At 34.0% G+C, this 20,824-nt stretch overlaps 1 protein-coding gene across 1 annotated transcript; it reads left to right on the top strand.

Annotated features, from left to right (window-relative positions):
- The first annotated feature begins 9,247 nt into the window (after window positions 1-9,247).
- LOC145162973 (SUPPRESSOR OF GAMMA RESPONSE 1-like) lies at window positions 9,248-17,937 on the top strand. The gene is made up of 6 exons (XM_079081922.1): window positions 9,248-9,334; window positions 10,509-10,644; window positions 10,721-10,907; window positions 11,061-11,533; window positions 17,233-17,487; window positions 17,743-17,937. The coding sequence occupies exons 1-6, from the start codon at window positions 9,327-9,329 to the stop codon at window positions 17,794-17,796; spliced, it is 1,113 nt and encodes a 370-aa protein (XP_078938048.1). The 5' UTR covers window positions 9,248-9,326; the 3' UTR covers window positions 17,797-17,937.
- Window positions 17,938-20,824: the final 2,887 nt, after the last annotated feature.

The raw sequence follows: 20,824 nt of genomic DNA, 5'->3' as shown, positions 1-20,824 counted from the left end.
CATAGCGATTTGCCAAGTTATATCCATTTCCTCCACATCTTCAGGATGAATTTGATCCAAATCAAAAATGACAATTGAGGAGGTAGTTCACCTGCCACAAAAGCATTATAACAGTTGACAAGACCAGTAGCAAGAGCCAATTTCTATCATTCTTTTTAGTAGCAGGAATTAAACAGGAACTAGAGCATGTGTCTTTGAAGAGGAAGCAACTTGGGGATAAGGTTGGAGAGCATCAAATGATGTCTGAGGAGCATAAAGTGATAACTGAGGAGCAGCAAAAGGTTGGACTTGAGGATTGGTGAAAGATGAGAAAACATTGTTTGACTGAATTCCAAGATTGGCAGAAGAATATGAGTTGATGTGATTGATCTCTCTTTGTTTGTCATCCAAATCACAAGCTTTAATGATGGCCATGATTTCAGCCAAACTAAGTCGATTAAGATCTTTTGTTTTCTTGATGACAGCTACATTCATATCCCATGTCTTTGGGAGAGAGTTAAGCAACTTCTTGTTGATTTTTGATCTTGGCACTGAGACACCAGCTGAACTCATCTTAGTGGTGAGTGTGATAAAGCGTTGAAGTTGGGCTTCCAAAGTTTCTCCAAGAACATGATTAAACATATTGAATTTCTGTCTCAGCGTGTCTTGACGGCTCTGTTTCATGTCCTCATTTCCTTCATACACTTCAATCAAGGCTTCCCACAAAGCTTTTGCAGATTTGTATTCCCGAAAACCCTGGGCAATTTCAGGTGATAGAGCCATAGTGAGTGTAGCAAGTGCCTTTTCTTGGAGTTCAACAGTCTCAAATTCTTCATCAGTATAATCTACAAAGTCCTTGTCAATAACTGTTCCATTTGCAAGTGTTGTTGTGATTCTAATAGGTCCTTTTAAGATACTTCTCCAGATTTTGAAATCCTTCATCTTGATATACTATTCCATCCGATATTTCCATTCTGGAAAGCCTTCAGCTGATAGCAAACAAGGAATACGCATGGTTGTTCCAATTATGGAATCCAGTTCATGATGAATTGTTGAATTTTGTGAGTCCATTTTGTTTTTTTTTTTAGAAATTATCAAATCGAAAGTCTAACAAGAAAAATACTTAAAATTAAAGGCTCAAGCAACGGCCGCACACGGATGACGGCCGTACATGGATTACGACCGTACAAAGAATTACAACCGTACACGTCAACCGTACACAAGGATGTGACAACCGTCAAATTCTGGTCAAGTCAAAGTCAAATAAAGTCAACAAGTCAAACCAGTCAACTCTACTAACCCTTGTATACTAGGGTTTACGTTATGTAATTATTGTGCAACTCGCTATTTTAATAAGAAGTCATCACTTGGAAAGTTCGTATGTGTAGGATTCTTGAACCCTAATCGGGGTAAGTGATGTAGCAAAGCGATAAAACACTATTACATACCCTTCGGGGGTGTGTAAGACTCTTAAACATGGCTTAACAGGGTTTACGGACCTTGCGTTACAAAGCCAAACACTCAAAAAGGTCACAAAAGAAATCTCTCCCAAATCTCTCCAAGTATCTCAAATCTCTCCCAAATCTCTCCAAGTATGTCAAATCTCTCCCAAATCTCTCTAAGTATGAGAAATCTCTTCAAGTATGTGAAATCTCTCCAAGTATGTCAAATCTCTCCCAAATCTCTCCAAGTATGTCAAATCTCTTCCAAATCTCTCTAAGTATGAGAAATCTCTCCAAGTATGTGAAATCTCTCCCAAATCTCTCTCAAAATCTCTCTCAACTTTTTATAATCACTCGGGGCATCCCGACCCTTGAATTAGTCAAAAACAGCTCGAAAACGGAAGTTTGCGCGAAAAACAGTCTTAAGGAGTCGAACCCTCTTAAGGAGTCGAACCCTCTTAAAGAAGAAGCTCCTATTAGAACCGAACCTCGGAAGACCGAAGGTCCCTTCGGACCGAACCACTAGCCAGCTTCACCTTCGGTCCCTTCTGATGAGTGCACCTGCGAGACCTGCTCGGACCGAAACCCCTCACTCTCGGTTCCAATACACCAACCGAACCCTACCTTCGGTTCTAATGCTTCTAAGACCGAACCTCGCCCCTGACTTCGGATTTTCCATTTTCTTCCCGGTTTTTGACCCAATCTTCGTTTTAAACCCGTTTTTCATTATTTTAACGTGGGATATTCACCCAAACTTATATTTTGACAGATAAGACCCTAAATATTCTTATTTTAGTCACATTTTGAGGATAATCTTTATCCAAGATTAAAATCTAGTGGGTGAGATATTTAGGTGGAGTGTTGACTTTACCTTTGAGTTATGACACAAGCAACCCTCTACACCCACTCCATGACCATCCCCAGTCACTATTCCACCATACCTGGTCATTCCATCGTCATTTTCCTACTCTTTTCAGCCAAACACTTTGATTCAAGGATAGAAAAATCCTTATCTCTCCTCCCATTTCACTCACACTCCTCCAAGAAGCAAAAACTCATTCTCTCCCACTATCCCTCTCTAATCTCGAAATTTCAAGGCTGATCACAAGTTCTTCATCTACTCCTAGTAAGTAATATCACTCCTCACATGATTATTTCTCCTTCTTTCTACTTAAATCATGGATATCTTACATAAACATCGTCATATTTGTGTTAGATCTTCGAATCTTCAAACATCTTCTAAAGTGTTCTTGAGTTGAACACTTCCTTTCTTCATCATCCATCTTCTGAAACCAAACAAGGTGAGTTCATACCCCTATCTTTTCACGTTTTTCTTAAGTTTTAAGGGGGGGGGGGGGGAATACAAGTTAAACACCAAGAACACAACTAAACTCATCCAATAGCTTTCATCAGAAAAGTTTAACTCCATTCACGGAATGTTTTGGTCAACTTAACCACTTTAGTTTTCAAAACTGTATTAGGTGCAAATAGTTCAGGTTCATACCTTTAAATGACTACTTACACATCTCCATACGATTTTTCTACAATTTATGGTGATTTTTACAAAACTGCCTATCATTTCAAGAACAAATCCGGACCAGTCTGTGAATATGGACTTTTTCACACAAGTGGGAAGTCACTAAAAATCATAATAAAATTTATGAACAAACTAGACACATTTTCCAAACACTCAGAATTTACGGATTGTAATTTGGACCTTTGATGATTTTTCTATAAATCTTCTAAGAACAGGAAAAGAAATGTCAACACTAGAAAAATGTTATCAATTTCATTTACACCTTGTAACTTGTTGAGCAAGGTGTGTATCAGTATGTGCATATGTGTGTTATATTATATGTCATTTTGTCTTGGCAAATAGACATATATCAGAAAACAAATGGATTTTTACCTCCACAAGTATGGTAATTAATTATAATAAACAAAGTTTATATCCATTGCATACAAACATTTTGATAAACTATTGTAAGTATAGTTTATATTCACTACTACTACCATTACTTGATAAACTATAATAGGTATAGTTTATGATGCACTTACACAACAAGTTCACTACCAGATGTTTCATTTACACAAAAAGGGTTTTCCTTCACTACACATAAATCCGTTAATGACTAAATTGTGAGACATTCGCTTCATGTTACTTTTCAAGTAATGCACTATAAGTCCTATATTGTAACCAGAGTCTCTTTGAGGGAGAGCGTGATAGTTGTGTATAGATATATATTGGGATTGACAGCCCACACCTTGCTATTAGCTACAGTAGGACCTCGAGGTCTACGGGTGACAAATGTCATAACATTTCCGACGCCTGAAGAACGTCGTTTCAGGCCATCTAGCTCATAGCATGGTTATAATAACTCACATAAAGTATTAACAACTCATAGGATTTACGGGGATTCCATTAAATCAAACGAGTTTATGTCAATTTAAACTTGCATTGTTTTACTATAAGTATGGAAATTACTTGTACATTTTGGTCTTTGGATTTAAGGCTGCAATTCACACTTTAGGGAAAATATTGGATTTTTCTGGAACAAACATTACTTTTAAAGAGGAAAGGTTTTTATCACTACATTCAAAAGCTTATGAACTCACCAACTTAATTGTTGACACTCTTTCAAACTACTTGTATTCTCAGGAAATAAATAAACAGGTAAACAAACGCTTTTGAGGATGGGACGTTAAGGCGTCAAACATTTCATTTTTGTCAACATAATGTAATTGATTTGGAAACATGTAAACTTATACTATGGTGTAACTTTTTCAATTATATTTTATGTTGGTTGTGTTTACTTTGATCACTATTTCAATTGTTGTTATGATACTATACATGAAATCCTCCACCCCTGGACGTTTCCGCCATCCTTGGTTTGGGGGTGTGACAAAGGATTACGGCCGTACAGTGATTACGGTCGTACACTCTTCAACTAACTTCAACCGTACACAAGTCCAATGATCTTCAACTAACTTCAACCGTACACACCAAAAACACTTGAAATTCCAAGTAAATTCTGATCCAATGGCTTTGAATGTTGATCCAAAGCAAATATCCAATTAGTAATCTCGAATTATCCTAAAAAATGATGAAGTAGTTCTGGCCGTACACTCAAAGATCCAAATTGACACCGGTTTGGCTCTGATACCAATTGTAAGTCCCGTTTTTTAATGATCCAAACTAGTGATCAAACAGATAGCAATCAATCAGAATAAAAATGGAGTAGAGGAAAGATTATGCCAAGCATGCACACGTTAATATCATAAAAAACGTCAGGTACACCTTGGATACACACACATACGTCACTCGATGACTGACACTGACAAGCTCTATTTATAGGACCACTAGTCGAACACCCGTGTACGACCGTACAGACGAACACAGCCGTACACACGTACAAAAGTTACATATCCCACACTAAAGCCCAAACCCCTACAAAGACTTATACAAGATGGATGCCTAGCCCAAACCACTAAAATATGACCTATCAAAGTTACTATACTCTAATGTGGTAAATTGTAATTTAGTTCACTTGAAATCATGAAAAGTATGTTTTCTCTATACTGAAATAGTAGTATGTACTTATACTTGTAAAATGATGTATTATAGTTTCATTTTAATAAAACTATGTGAAGTTGTTTCCATATTCATACACTAATCATTTTGTTCAATACCAAATTCTGAGTTATTATAACCATGCTTAATGACCTAAGATGGCCTGAACACGACGTTCTTCAGGCGTCACAATTGGTACGACATTTGTCACGACAGGTCTTCCGACCTAGCTGTTGCAAGCAGCTCTGGTGCGAGATTGTCAGTCCCGTATAGATCTATACACAAGTGTCACGCTCTCCCTCCAGGAGATTCTGGTTATAACTTCAGGACTTGGTTGGTACTTAGTAAAGTACGTGAAGATTGTCTCACAAATGCTATATTGATGATTACGTGTGAAATAATGAAAAGTTACTTTGAAATAAATATATTGTAAGTAAGTTTCATAAACTATATTTAATATAGTTTATATGTTTCTTTTCAGTAAGGTACTCTGTTTGTTTTCTGTTATGTACTCTGAACCTTGAAACCAATGAATAAGTTCCCTAAATTATACCTATTATAGTTTATATGTTCGTTATACTGTAATGAAAACCTTTGTTAAATTTTGTAAAAATCTGTAATTCTGTTGTTCCTTGAAATTCACTGTTTATATTCAAATAGCATTAAACAGTTTGAAAATCATTTTATATTTATATAAATATAATATTTATATAATTGTGATTATTTAGACATTCGAATAAATAACTTTACCCCAAGCCCACAACCAAACAAGGAACAAGAAATGGGGTCAAATTACATATTCTAAATCTTCTAAATCATAATTATATAATTTATACATATATAAATATATATAATTTTTAATAATGATAACAATTTAAAAACATTAAAAACATTTTAGATATTAACACAACAATTTTTATTGTGTTTCACTTGTATTCCCCCTAAAACAGTTAAAAATCATAAAAATGTAGGGGTATAAACTCACCTTTTGTGAGTGATTCGATTGAAGGTTCGATTTAGGATGTTATTTCTACGAGTGAAGTCCCGTAGCAAAATCGAGTCCTAATTAGCATTTTATGTAATATATATGTAAATAATTAGTGTATATAAACATAAGAATGAATAGGAATTGGACTAATTTGTAAGTTTAACTTACAAATAAGAGTGTTAGAAGCAAAATGAAAGGCTGCTATGAGTTTACGGCTCAAGAAGAACTTGAGTTTTCGGCCACCTTCAAGTGTGAGTTCTTGGTGAAAACAAGAAGATTTAAGGGTTTACGGTCCAAAAATATGAAGATTGGAAGATGTTTGCTTGGAGAAACGAAGAACACTTGGTGTTCTTGGCAAGATCCGAAGGAGATTCAAAGGAATTTGGATGATAGTTGAGAGAGAATGAGAGTTTTCGGTTGATGATCTTGAGAGAAAAGTGTGTGTTTTCGGCTGGAAATGTAAGAATGAGGGAAAATTTCGGACTTCTCATATATATATGGGATGGGTTTTCGGCTGTAAACGGTTCTCGGCTGTGAACTCATCCCGAGAAGGATAAGGCTGCTGAAACCGAGGAGATAAGCCTTCTAGAAACCGCCTCATAGTTTGCGGTCCGAAGGTTTGCGGCTGCGAGCCGTTTGCGGTCCGAGGAAAGAAGAAAAAAGCGAGGCTTCTCGGTTCCTTCTAGTTTTTCACTTCTTATTTAAACAATACTTTACCAAGTGTTTAAATGTATCAAACATATTTATTTTAACTTTATTAAAATAATAAATCACTAAGTTTGACTTTTATTTGACAAATTTGACTTGAGTTGACTTTTGTTGACTTTTACAATGTAGAAAATAACGGGATGTTACAGTGTGTGTGCGTCCAATATAAAAGTGTACATCTATTTCCTTGGCCGTTGATCATTATGATTTCCGACGCTCACGATTGGTTCCTTGGTTCCTTGTTAATTATGGTTCTCTATTGAACCTCTCCCTACATATGCATATGTATATGTCTATACATAAGCATAATCATATGTATTTAATTTCATTGTGCATATGTATATATTTATTCACATATATATATATATATATATATATATATATATATATATATATATATATATATATATATATATATATATGCTATTGGTGATTTTAGTGTTATCAACATATTGTGGTTAATTATTATTAATAATGCGTTAGGCCGAGATCCATTTACTAACCGAGTTAGGAGGTGCGAGGTGCACACTCGGTTTGATAGTAACCCTATCGTTCATGGGTTCAATCTCAGGCAAATAGTAACCCTATCGTTTAAAAATAATCCTTTATCTTTGCAAATTCATTGAATTGTTAAAGTGTATATATATATATATATATATATATATATATATATATATATATATATATATATATATATATATATATATATATATATATATATATATATATATATATAACACCTTAATCTTGGATATAGATCCGGTAAGAAAAAAGTTTTTGGTACGAAGGTAAGAAATTTTTTTCGGCATATCTTATTGGCGAACAAAACAAATGAATCACTAAGATGAATAAAAAATAACATTATTTACAAAAAAAAATCCTGAAAAAACATCTCGATAATTCATTTTATGAAGATTTTTTTTGATATTCCTTAAAATTGTCATCAAAATGATTTTTTTATTTATTCAAAAATAAATCATGAAAGTGTTTTTTTTAAAGTTTTTTCTTATGAATGATCTGATGATTTATTTTGTTTGTTTGTTTAAAGATATATTAAAGAAAAAAATCTGAGATTCCTACCAAAATTTCCCTCTTTATTTGATATCGGCTCCCTCGAATCTTTTTCTTTTGTTTTAAATTTTTGAATAGATATAAAATACAAGTGCTAAAAGGTCATTTTGTCAAAGATAAAGGAGCTATTTGTAACACAGCTTGTAATGTTGCCACTTTCGTTACTTGGGGAGCAAGTGTTACCTGGGGCCTAGATTTCCAACTTATTTTCTGTCAAAATCAAAATATTGTTAACTTCGGATGCAGGCTCGGTGGAGCTGTAAGACCTGTAAGAGAATATTTAATGTGGAACCCACTTTTCCCTCATTAATTTTACATTTTAAGTCCAAAAATTTACAACTATTGTTAACAAAAGTTAAACATCCTCGTTAATTATTATTTTTAATTTTGATATTTACCTTTCTTTAATGATTAGGAAAATCGATAGAGACAAAAAAAATAAAATAAAAGGATATTCGATTTCTTTACTACTAATTTTGGATGTTTATAGAAGTTTGTTTTTGACGTTATATGTTTTTTATTTCAAATTTGACATTTTATTTATCAATTACTAATAGTTACGACCATATAATTAGTCAATTAGGTTGTCAGCTGAAGTGAAATGATGATGTATCACTTTTGATGCTGTTGCATGCTGATATAATATGATGATGTAATTTTAAATTTTCGTCGACTACAATTGTAGAAAGTTTAAATTATTTTTTTTGTTTATATGAACCGGCAAGATTCGTATACACAACTAGTATTTTATCTTATTTTTTACATTTTCAACATGTTTAATTTAAATAGTGAAGAATGTTGTTTTACATTCTCAAGTTAGCACTACACGCTATCATGCTTTCTCATCATGTCATGTCATCAATAATATTATCTCATTATGACACATCAGCTGACAAATATTGGTTAAATTGTTAGAATTGTAACAAATTGGGTAAACGAAGAGTCCAATTTAAAAAAAAAAAAACCATTGTCAATGTTAGAGTCATTGTTTTTTTGTGGAATATGCCCATTTATATATAAGGAAAAACTCTTTTCTATTAAGTTCTATTTTATAGTGTGTTTTTAAAGTCAATGTTCGAGAGATTAGATTATGAATTTATATAATAAGATAGAAAAACCTCATTACTTATTACATATTTTGATTTTTTGGAAATCTAACCATCATATGATGGCATATTAAGTTCTATTTTATAGTGTTTTAAAGAGTATTTTAATCCTTGATTGCATTCATCTCTCCCGATCGAAGGAATTTAAATACACAAAGGCTACACCATTAACCAAAAAAAAAAATAAAAGATAGAATACATAAAAGGAAATCTAATAGTATAATAATGCTTGCTCAAAAGTAAGTTTTTGGTTACGTTGCATAAGCTACCGAACCTGAGGCTGTGTATATATACCTGTTGCTATGGAACGCGGCTTCATTGTTCCCGCTCATGAATATATTTCTTTATTTAATCTCAATCACCCATCTCTCTCTCTCTCTCTCTCTGGTTAACTTAGCATGGAAGCACAACAAGGAGAAGCTACAGGATGTTGAACGATTGTGCTCCGACAACTTCTAGATATGGCGAAGTTAGTGATTAATATATGGCCTGCTTCTTAATTTATTATTTACATCATCGTCTCAATGATATTTTTGTGGTGGATTTGATCATGCGATCTACGGATCTATGACATCGTCTCTGTTATCCGATACATTTTCTTCCCTCTCTAGAACACGAAATTTGTTCAGTACAAAAAATGAAATGAATATTTTATATCGCAACATTGTGCATCACTTCTTTTCTTCAATCATCCCCCAAAAATTAAACAAGTAGTTTAAAACAAATTACTTTTTTTTTTTTGCATAAAAGAAAACCTGCTTAACCAAAGTTCCAGCTAATGTTGTGTATACGAGTATGTGTTTGTGTGAATTTATGATTTTCCATTTCATTAACAGTAGCTCTAATTATAATTAATGCTATTATATCCATATGGGTAGTAAATGTAAATATTTGTGATGATGTATTGTACTCCATTTATGTCACTTTAGCTTGTTGAGTACTCTAATGTAAATTGTAAAACTCAAATCACTTTTTTGGATGCTTAAAACATATTGCATGACTTATGTTTCTTCGATTATCATCTAGGTAACGACTTTTTGAGGTAGATTCTGCATATGATTCTATATTTGTCTGAATATGTCATATAAGGAAAGTCCAGTTCTAATCCTTTTTTATACTCAGTAGTCACTACAATAGAGTAAATTTCTCTTCATTTCTTTTTTTGTATGAAACATTTAGGATATTTGCAGAATGAAAAGTCCATATAGTTCATCTGTCAACTTTATGAAAAGACAGAACATTTCTACTTATGGTAAATATGAGCCATCATCCACAAACAAAGAAAAAATGAGAGATTAAATATCCTCCTACTAAATGTTCCTACTTATCCTCATGTTCATAAGATGATAACAAGTGTCAAAATCAAAGTATAAGATGAGGAAAAATCCTAAGGATTTAAGATCATAACAAGTGTCAAAATCAAAGTATAAGATTAGGAAAAAGAATTAGTGTTTTACAAGTGTCAATTATTGAATTGGTAGGAGTATGAAATAAGAGAATTATTGATTTGGAGTTGGTTTAATTAGCTAACATACCTAAAAGAATGTGAAGTAAAGTGTGTAGAACTATTGCTAATTTTCTATACTATCATTATCCATGTTACATTTTTTTTTTATTAACTTGATGATATTTGCATATTGCAGGAGTTGGTTTCTTGATGGTAGAACTATTGCAAGGAATGTAAAAACAACTGGACTTCCTTCTATACATCAAATCAAAGATTGTGAAGCAAGTTTTGAATGTCCACAATGCGGTTATAGAATTGATGATTATAACAATGTAAGATATCAATTCTTGATAGTGATTTTAATGTTGAGTAAAATAGTAAAATCTGATGAGATGTTTCTCTTTGAAGGTGTCAAATGAGTGGCCTGGGCTACCCATTGGAGTGAAATTCGATCCATCTGATGTTGAGCTATTGGAACATTTAGCAGCCAAATGTGGAGTGGGAAATAAAAAGCCACACCCTTATATCGATGAGTTCATCCTCACACTTGATGGAGAGGAAGGAATATGCTATGAACATCCTGAAAATCTTCCGGGTATGATAACTTTTGCCTATGGAATTTATAAACTTGTGATAAACATTCTAATCTTTTCAAATTTAAGAAATCAGTTAAGTCTTTTCTAGAGAAAATCAAGCATGCAACAATTATGTGTCTTTCGTCATGAAAATATGTCTTGTAATTTTGTAGGCGCGAGAAAAGATGGAAACGTAGTGCATTTCTTTTATCGCACCACAAATGCATATACAAAGGGTCAAAGAAAGCGTAGGAAGATACACGGTGGATCTAGTTTGATACGCTGGCACAAGACCGGTAAAACCAAGTCTATCTTCAAAAATGGATTGCAGCTAGGATATAAAAAGATAATGGTGCTTTATGGGGCAAGTGATGGGAGTTCCAAACCTAGTAAAAGAAATTGGGTCATGCATCAATACCATTTAGGAACCGATGAAGATGAAAAGGATGGAGAATATGTGGTTTCTAAGGTATTTTATCAGGTAGAGAAGGGTACTAAGAATATTAGTGCTGAACAAACATTTCCATCCATGAGGATAACCAGTCCTAGAACACCAATGATCAATGCTCCCGATCCACCACGACCAGGAAAATCCCAACCATACCAAGATGTCTCTGCTGATTATGTTCTCCGATCACCATCCAAGGTTTGTTTGAAGCTCTCTCTCTCTCTCTCTCTCTCTCTCTCTCTCTCTCTCTCTCTCTCTCTCTCTCTCTCTCTCTCTCTCTCTCTCTCTCTCTCTCTCTCTCTCTCTCTCTCTCTCTCTCTCTCTCTCTCTCTCTCTCTCTCTCTCTCTCTCTCTCTCTCTCTCTCTCTCTCTCTCTCTCTCTCTCTCTCTCTCTCTCTCTCTCTCTCTCTCTCTCTCTCTCTCTCTCTATATATATATATATATATATATATATATATATATATATATATATATATATATGAAAGAATTATTTTAAATTTGATTAATTTTGGTTTAAAATTCTTTAAGAGAATTATGAGTTTTAATAAGTTTGATTCAGAGTCAAGACCATTGATTTGTTGGATTAGCGTAACGCGCAGATAAGGGCGTAAGACGCGGTGTCGGACCACAATCATGGTCGGGACGACTCCCATCTGTTCATCATTATTAAAATAAGTAAGCTTTTCTTATAAAATCTTAAAACAAAATAAATCAAATATGAGTAGGCTTTCACTCATATTATCCAAAAAATATATTCCTGTTAAAAGTATTAATGAAGAACCAAACTATGATAATAATAAAAAAAATTATATCGAAGAAACTATTGATGACATAGAACAAAGTTTAAATGATTGGACAATACCAAAAACAAATATAAATACAATATATAAAATATGAACTTTCGATTATTTTCAAAGTTACACAATTAAAATGACCAAACAAACTGTATCTATTGGTCAAAACCAACAAAATTTAAATATATTATCACTTAAATCTATTTTGAAACATAGAAAAAAATATAAATTTCTTCATATCGATTTATTACAAATTGCTATTAAACTTTATTTAGAATGGGTATTGATGCTCCTATTCTCCTAATTTTAAGAGATAAAAGGCATAAAGATTTTCAAAATTCTATTTTAGCTTTGGCAAAAAAATAAAAATATTGCTAACGGGCCAGTTTATTTTAACTGTTATCCAAATTTTTCTGTAGTATTATTCGATAAAAATATATTAGATACTTTAGTTTTAACAGTATAAACAAAAAAATTTAGAATTTAAAGATAATACCAACCTTTTAACAATAATCTATCGTGTTTGTTATAAAACCATGACAACCACGTTAGAACCAACAACTCATCTATCAAGCCCAAGAAATGAAACAATTATCTTCGAAGCAAATACTAATCATACTACGGTTCATATGCCTAAAAGGCTTAAATGGTCGGAAATTACTCAATCATGTAATTGGAATTTACAAAACGTTATTGAACCAAAGGCTTTATATTTTCAAAACAAATTTCTAATATTATTGAACATAATGATGGATCAGTTGATATCAATTTTTCTTCTATAAATTTTTTATCATCACGATTTTCAACGAGTTTGATTCCAGAAGTTGACACATCAAAACCTTCATTTTCAAAATCAAGATCTTTAAAACTAGAGGTTGTTGATTATACTAATTTCATTCCTAAACCACTTTATCAAGATGAAAAAAATAGTGAAACTAGTTTACCTAGTCCCACTAAATCTAATTTTATAGATAAACTTCAAAATTTTAAACAACAAATATGAATAATAAAACTCAAATATATTGTAATTCCGATAACAATTATAATACTAATTTACTTAAAATTTTTGGCAAGATTTAAGCTCTTCAACAAAACACTTAAAAGAAAAGCAATTAGAACTACAAAAATTAATACGTAAAGGTCAAAATTGTACTGCAATTCAATTAGTTAAAATAGGAAGACTAAAAATTGAGATTGGTCATTTTAAAAATGTCATAAAAGGTATCAATTACTCAATTAACCACACTACTGAGTTTATTAATTTGTTAAATGAGTTCTAAAAATATAGATTAATTGTTCTAAAAATAATCGGCTTTAGATTAACATAATAAAAGTGTTTATGCACGCATTGCATATTGTATACATACATACACACACACACACACACATATATATATATATATATATATATATATATATATATATATATATATATATATATATACCCTTTGTAGAAGGATGAATGCAATAAACAAACTCTAGTAAGAAGCTAGAGACAACAAGAATATTCCACTGAATCGATTACAAGAAATGGAGAATTGATCTATTCAATCCAACCGAATCTACAATAACTCTTTCTATCGAGAACCAAATAAAAAGATTTAGTCACCACCTCGTCGAACAGATTAGAGGATTTAGGAGTATGGTCCGTAAAAACCAAAATGTCTCTATACGTTGAATGGACCAATAGTAGGCTCCGAGAACCGCATAAAATCTTTTGTAGAAGTGAAACACCCCTAGAAAACTCCTCAAGTCAGCCAAGTTGAAATAGATGTTGGAGCAGGCACTTCCACCAGGCAACGACCTTATGATACATTTGTTTGGCAACATAGCACACACGAGAAAGGTGTTGAATGGATTCCAAAAGTTACAAAATACAATAAACTGAACAAACTAGAGGTCAATAACTTAGTGGTCTCCACTGAGACGATTAGGGAGCCCTTTCAAATTGATACGCCAGCGTAGGATGTTAGTTTTGACAGGCTACCAATCATTCCAGTAGGTGGAGAAATTGGAACAAGGTATGTCAAAATTGTCGAAATTAGTTGTACACGATTTAACTGTAAAATTTCTAGACCTATCAAGAGACCACCTCCATCTATCCATCCAAGGCGAAAGAATGACACCTTTAGTAACATCAACCGAGAACATAACCATTTCCTAAGAGCTCTAATCCAGTTCTAATTGCAAACATGATTCATTCATCGGTAGAACAAAGGTGATCATGTTTGATGAAAACAGGCGAGAAAATATGATTTTAAAGGTGGATTGGCTAACCCATTTGTCCACCCATAGGCATGTGTTGCGGCCATAATTAATTTTTCTATTAATCACCAAGTCCAAGTGACACTCAAATCACTTAAGTTATCAAATGAGGACTTGATTTCTTTCCATGTAGAGTCGTAGCTAGTAAAATTAGGGGACGAGAAGCCTTTATGGGAGCTATATCGCATTCATAATCTTGATAGAAATGGTGTATTTTTCACACAAAGTTTTTCATATCTATTTGTAAATAAGTGCTCGATTAGCCCCAAAAGACTTCAAACTTCCAAACCCCCTTTGGAACGAATGGAGAGACCTTTACCCATATAAATTTTCTTTCGGTTACCATCTACACCCAAAAGAAATATGTACAATAACTTTCACCTTGATGATTTTGGGAGCTTTAAATGAATAGAAATAATAACTCGCAAGCGATCGTAGGACGAACTTAATAAGCATGAGCCTACAACCATATTTAGAAAGGAATATCAAGGTAAATGTACAAAAGAGTATCTAGTTGGAGTCGGGTATAGTATTCCAAACTTTGAATAACAAGAAAGGAAACACCAACACTAAATAGCTTAATTTTATTGGGATTTATATGAAGCTTGAAAGCTAGATAGAAACATCTTAAGATAAAATTTATATTTTTAGTGTTTTCACTATCCTAATATCTATGAACATAGCATCCTCCACAAAGAATATTTGATACACTTTGTACCCATAAACTCCCACTCGAAACCCCTTAATGATTCTTTTTTATATAGTATACGTGATGGCCACTTGAAGGCCTTCCATAACCAAAATAAAGATAAAGATCGATATGAGATCGCCTTAGAGAAGACCTTTTTTTAGTTTGAATTCGTCGATTGGGGAGTCATTGAAATGAATTGAAGTTGTGGAAGATGAGAGACAAGCACTAAAGTCATAAGTCTACTCCTTGATAATGAGTAGGAAGTAGTCATATATGAATCTAGGAAAGGCCACAACTCAAAGCAAGCACTAGATCAAATTAAATGAAGGAGAGACAAAAATCCGATCTAGCTTACTCAACTTGGACCCTACCTTATTAGTCCAGGTGAAGGAACAACTGCCCATCGATAAGTCGACAAGATTATATCAAGGATAAAAGAATTAATAGAAAAGCACCACTTTAGCAAAACTTAGACCCACTTCTTTCTGATGAGGTACACACTTTCCTAAGGTCACAAAAAGCGCAAACAATTTTATTGAAAGAAGAGAGAAAATGAAACATACCAAAGAATTATAAGTTATGAGAACATTGAAAGATCCATATAGTTTTACTCGGTTCTAATAGAAGTTCCCTAATAGATATTAGAATCCCCTAACGACATCAAACCACCAGAATTAGTAGAGGCTATGAAAAGAAAATTCAAAATTTTGCTTATGGAGAATGAATGTAAGAGTGAGATAAGATGGCTTGTTTAGTTTCTTGAATGCTTAAAAACATAATTTTATTTTCTCTAATAGATTTTGAATCCATGAGTGTTTACCGATACCACTAATCCTACAAACTTTAAGAGATAAGAAATTCATCGGTTAAGGTCTACAGCTATTATACCTCCATAAATATTGGAAACCTATTGATCCAATCCTTTTTAGTTAATTATAGTGCCTAACCCAACATTAATTCGTTTAGATTGGTCCTCTAATGAATTCAATATGTCACCAGATGACAACTAAAAAGGGTTTTCAAGAATCCTTTGGTTACATTTTCTGGTAACTATAGTTTTAGGACATTCCATATGTAGTTGAACTTAGGAACCTTTTCCATCCAATTGTAACTTACTATTCCCGATCCAAGGGAGAAGTTTGTCTTTCTTGACTGCCAAACCCAAAGCAATGGAATTAACGATTATACTACTCCGTTTAACCTTAGAAGAGCACTAATGCGGATCTTGATAAAACCATATGAAGAGGGAGCCTTAGAGTGGGGATTAAGAGGATGGAAGTCATGAATAATGAAGGTATCGTTTGGATCAATCAGATGAAAGGGGGGGGGGTTATTATCTTCATTGGTCCTACCAATTAGGATAATGACATCAACAAAGTACCCAAAGTTAATTACGCTTAGGCCCACTTGAAACCCATTAAGTGGGACCATAGGCCTACGAGAAGTAATAGAGGGTAACTTATTTCCATTCTACAACATACCCAAATTAATCGGTCTAGAAACAACATGGGACCTATTATCTATGTAAAACCTACCCACGTGTTGCAAGTCAATGAGAATCACAATGTCATAGACTTTCCTGGAAACATTCCTAACATCGTATACAAAGAGTACATACCCTCTTTTGTCTCCATATGTTTGTAAACAACCCCGAAAACGGGGATATTAACTTATAACCATCCTAAAAGTATTCTTTCGTAGGTATGCAATTGATAATCCAAGGATATGACACATCACACTCAGCATTTGTCATATTATGTTGAGCACTAGAAGACGTCGATGTACAAACTCTGATACTAAAACTCCTTAACAAACAAATTCAAGGACTAAATTGGTAAATATGGATTGTATTTTTCCATAATAATAGTACCTAATAAATGTTATTTATATAGGATATACAAACACTAATTTTTCCTTCTACCCGCCTATGTGAATAAACAATATCTTATATCGACGAATCCTCTTTAACATCGGATTTCTCCAAATTTCATCTCTATTTTGATAAAAACATTTTTATGCTCATTTTTTATATCCTTTATTGCTTTCACACTAATCAGTCCTTCTTTATTGTACCCTTTTCAAATCAAGAGGGCATCAACATTTATGATAATGATTAATGACTTTATGTTTGCTTCTCTTTGGTCTAGGAATCGAAATGCTTTGAAGAAAACTACCTTCCTCCCTTCTCTACTAATGAAGTCAAGGATGATAAGAAGGAAGCAAATACTTGCAAAGATGAAAAATTAGATTTGGATGTATTTCATATTTCATTCTCTGGTCAAGACAATCTTAATGCTTATTCGACATCAAATATTCTATGTGCTAATGATGTTGTAGGAGCCGCTAGAGATGCGAATCTTGAAAATCTGGACCTGGGTAGTCCGCTCGATTTCAACCTATCTGTAAGTTAGCTTCTCCTTCCTCTTCTTTGAAGTAGTAGGTAGTGTTTGAATTCGATTCATTTTTATTATGTTTCCATCCAACCAAACATTCACTTAGTATTATAACAATAATATGATAAGAAGATCTTTATTTATCATTTGATTATTTTATTTTTATGATCAACCATTTTGAATTTGTTCACTTGTATTTTTGTTTCTACTTTTTCGTGTTTGATCTGAAAATTAATGTAATTAATTTCACTAATGTGGATGCAGGAGTTGTATTTTCCATCTGAAGATAGTTTTTGTGATGGGTTAGATTGGTTATAGAGGATGAATAATTGGTGGAATGATGCAGATAACATATCGAGGAATAAGTGTAAACATGCATGGAGCAATGCATGCACGTCCATACGAAAATGTCCAAGCTTCGGTTAAACCTAAATTCTCATATGTTTTCACTATTTCCATGAATTTCAGTTTGACTGTATGATGTTTCTAATGTAAATAACTTTAAATCGAGAATAACCCTAAATCTCATTCTATCTTAGAAAGTAAATTATGGTTATTTGTGTTTTCATTTAGAAGAGTTATGTAACACCCTCCCCCCTACAAAAAAGTAATAATAAAAACAAGAAAAACTGATAGTAACAACACATTTAAACCTTAATAAACAAGAAATTAAACCAACACAACTTATGCTGATGTCCCTAATATTAGAACAATTCTATGTCAACATATACATAACATATAACATATATCCAGCAAACAGATAAGCGTATAACCAGTCAACGGACAAACAGACAGATCTACAGATCACTACCGCATACTACATCCTATTTACCATGATACCGATCTAACAGATCACTATAACATATCAAGATCCTCTATACTAGGATACATAATCTAGTGGGCTGGCATTGGTGCCTTCGACCAACAAGCAAAGTGAGGAAAACTCACCTTAGTCTAAAATGATCGCTAAACAGGACGTAGCTCTGAATGTCAGCTCAACTCGTCACCTATACACCAACTAATAACCAATCTCAAAAACTACTTAAAATACCCAAAATACCCTTAGGTCAAGCTTGGTCAAAGTCAAAAAGTAAAAAAGTGAAGCTTGGTCAACACAGCTAAGTATGCTGGGCGTACCCATCCTATACGTGGGGCGTACTCAGCCCTTGACCAAAATCATGAAGCTGACCTAGTACGCTCAACATACCAATTTGTACGCCCATCGTACATAGCCATCCCTTAATCCTTCTATTAAGAGATTATTACTTTAAGCTCTTTCATCCAATTCTCAGATCTGACCCTAAACTAATGTCCTTTAACATAAAGTTTCCAACTTTATGGTGTTGCATGGCTAGCAAGTGCCCAAAAGCTAAAAATCCAACTTCTTAACCCATTAAGACACCTCAACACTTGCATCGAGTGAAAGGAAGGTCTAAGATCACGTTTTTAACACTCAAACTACCCTAATACGTCTAAAAGGACAACTCATTTGGTCTAGGGTAGCTCATACCCAAAATGACCAAGAATATGGGTCTAATAAGCATAAACTTCAAACATAAACAAGATATAGAGATATGATCATCGAGTTTAGAACTTTATACCTCAAAATGAAGCTTAGATGTGATGTGTTTCGAGATCTATGTGGTCTTGATCTTCCAAGTTGGTGCTTCTTTCTTCTCTTTGCTTCAAAGACACTACAAACACACACTTTCAAGCTCGAAGGAACACACATAAGAGATTAGAGTTGCAATGGATGAAATTAGGGATGAAGTCTGGTGAGGGAATGAGCATTGGTGAGTTAATGATGCTTATATTGGGTCCAAACCATAAAAATTAGGGTTTGAGGTTCTGGCACGTACACCCAATATACCAATCTATACGCCCAACGCACGTGAGCTTCGCCCATAATTTACAAAAATGACACTATGGGTCATTTTGCAACATTTCTCATACATAAGGGATAAAATGCAATAATCTTCATACTTAGGGTTAAAATGTGGAATTACCTCAACATCAGTATGTTACAACTTAGAATGATGTTTTGGGTATAGATCTAAAATTAGATGAAATATCTTTAAGAAATAAGCACTTAATGAGAGGATAGGGATCCAGAAAGGGGTACACCGAGCGTACCAAATGGTACGATGAGAATACTGGGTTGAAGCCCTGATGATTTACTTAGATTTCGACTACACCCAGTGTAGTAGCCGAGTACGTGGGGTGTACTTAGCCTACCTTGACTTTCCTTGACTTTTGACTTTCTAACTTTGGCCTTTGACCTGGGGTTTGACCAAGTTGGACATAGGGGCATTTTGGGTATCTTGAGATATAGATTGAGTCTAGGTCACTGTTTGTTGTATAGGTGGCATGTAGGGTTGGCATTTGGAGCAGAGTTCTTTTTTGCTATCTTTTCAGACTGTAAGGTGAGTCTCCTCACTGTACTTGTGGGTCGAAGGCACCAATGCTAGCCTATTCGATTATGTATCCTGGTATATAGGATGCTATTATGTTGTATTCATCTGTTAGATCTGTATGATTATTTGTTTGTTGGTTATATGTTTACCTGTTGCATATGACGACATAGTGTGGTTTGGGTTGAGGCTGTACTCCTTTGAGCTATCGGCCAGCAAACCTGGTGGCAATCCAACCAGGAGGTTGTAGGCCAGAGTGGCAATCCAATCGGGAGATTGTGGGATAGTGGCAATCCAGTTTGGAGATTGTGGGCCAAAGTGGCAATCCAACCGGGAGGTTGTGGGCCAAGGTAATCTAGTCGGGAGACTGTGGACCCAACATGCATTTTGTATATTTGTGTGGTATTTGGGGGAACTCACTAAGCTTTGGCTTACTATTTAAGTTTCATGTATCAGGTACTTAAGATGATCAGGGCAAGGCGAAGGCTTGATCGTGCATATCCTTCAGTTTTTATGAGATTTGATTTTGGGATACTCTGATTTGTGATTTTGTCACTTTGGAAACTATGTTTTGTGAACATTTATGGTTTTTGGTTGTTTTTTGAAAAATGAAAATTTTACTTTGATTTTTGGGATGTTACAAGTTGGTAGCCGTTAACGTATCCCTTCATGAATATGTCAAAGATAACATAGCAGTTATCTAAAGGATGACCTAGATAACGGTCGCTACCCCGCATAAGTGATAGGCCCGGGCCTTCACCCTTACAACCTCACACTTAGAACCCGACGCTCTAGCGCCAAGGTCCAACCCAGAAAGAGAGGAACTGGCTCACAACAAGGCAAAATAGTACTAACCACTCCCCATAGCGACAAGTATAGCGCTCAGATCGCCGCTCCTCAGTGGTTCGACACCATTAGTAGATAACTGCTAGTGG

Source organism: Lactuca virosa, chromosome 3, assembly GCF_052849685.1.
Source record: "Lactuca virosa cultivar CGN04683 chromosome 3, Lactuca_virosa_CGN04683_v6, whole genome shotgun sequence".
Taxonomy (NCBI): Eukaryota; Viridiplantae; Streptophyta; class Magnoliopsida; order Asterales; family Asteraceae; genus Lactuca; species Lactuca virosa.
The sequence above is the reverse complement of the archived record's forward strand: the minus strand, read 5'-3'. Positions and strand labels throughout refer to the sequence as shown.

Excerpts from the sequence above, each read along its gene's own strand:
- LOC145162973 (XM_079081922.1), top strand. Across the intron at positions 10,908-11,060 it reads ACATCCTGAAAATCTTCCGG|GCGCGAGAAAAGATGGAAAC; the intron begins GTATGATAACTT and ends GTAATTTTGTAG. Across the intron at positions 11,534-17,232 it reads TTCTCCGATCACCATCCAAG|GAATCGAAATGCTTTGAAGA; the intron begins GTTTGTTTGAAG and ends TCTTTGGTCTAG.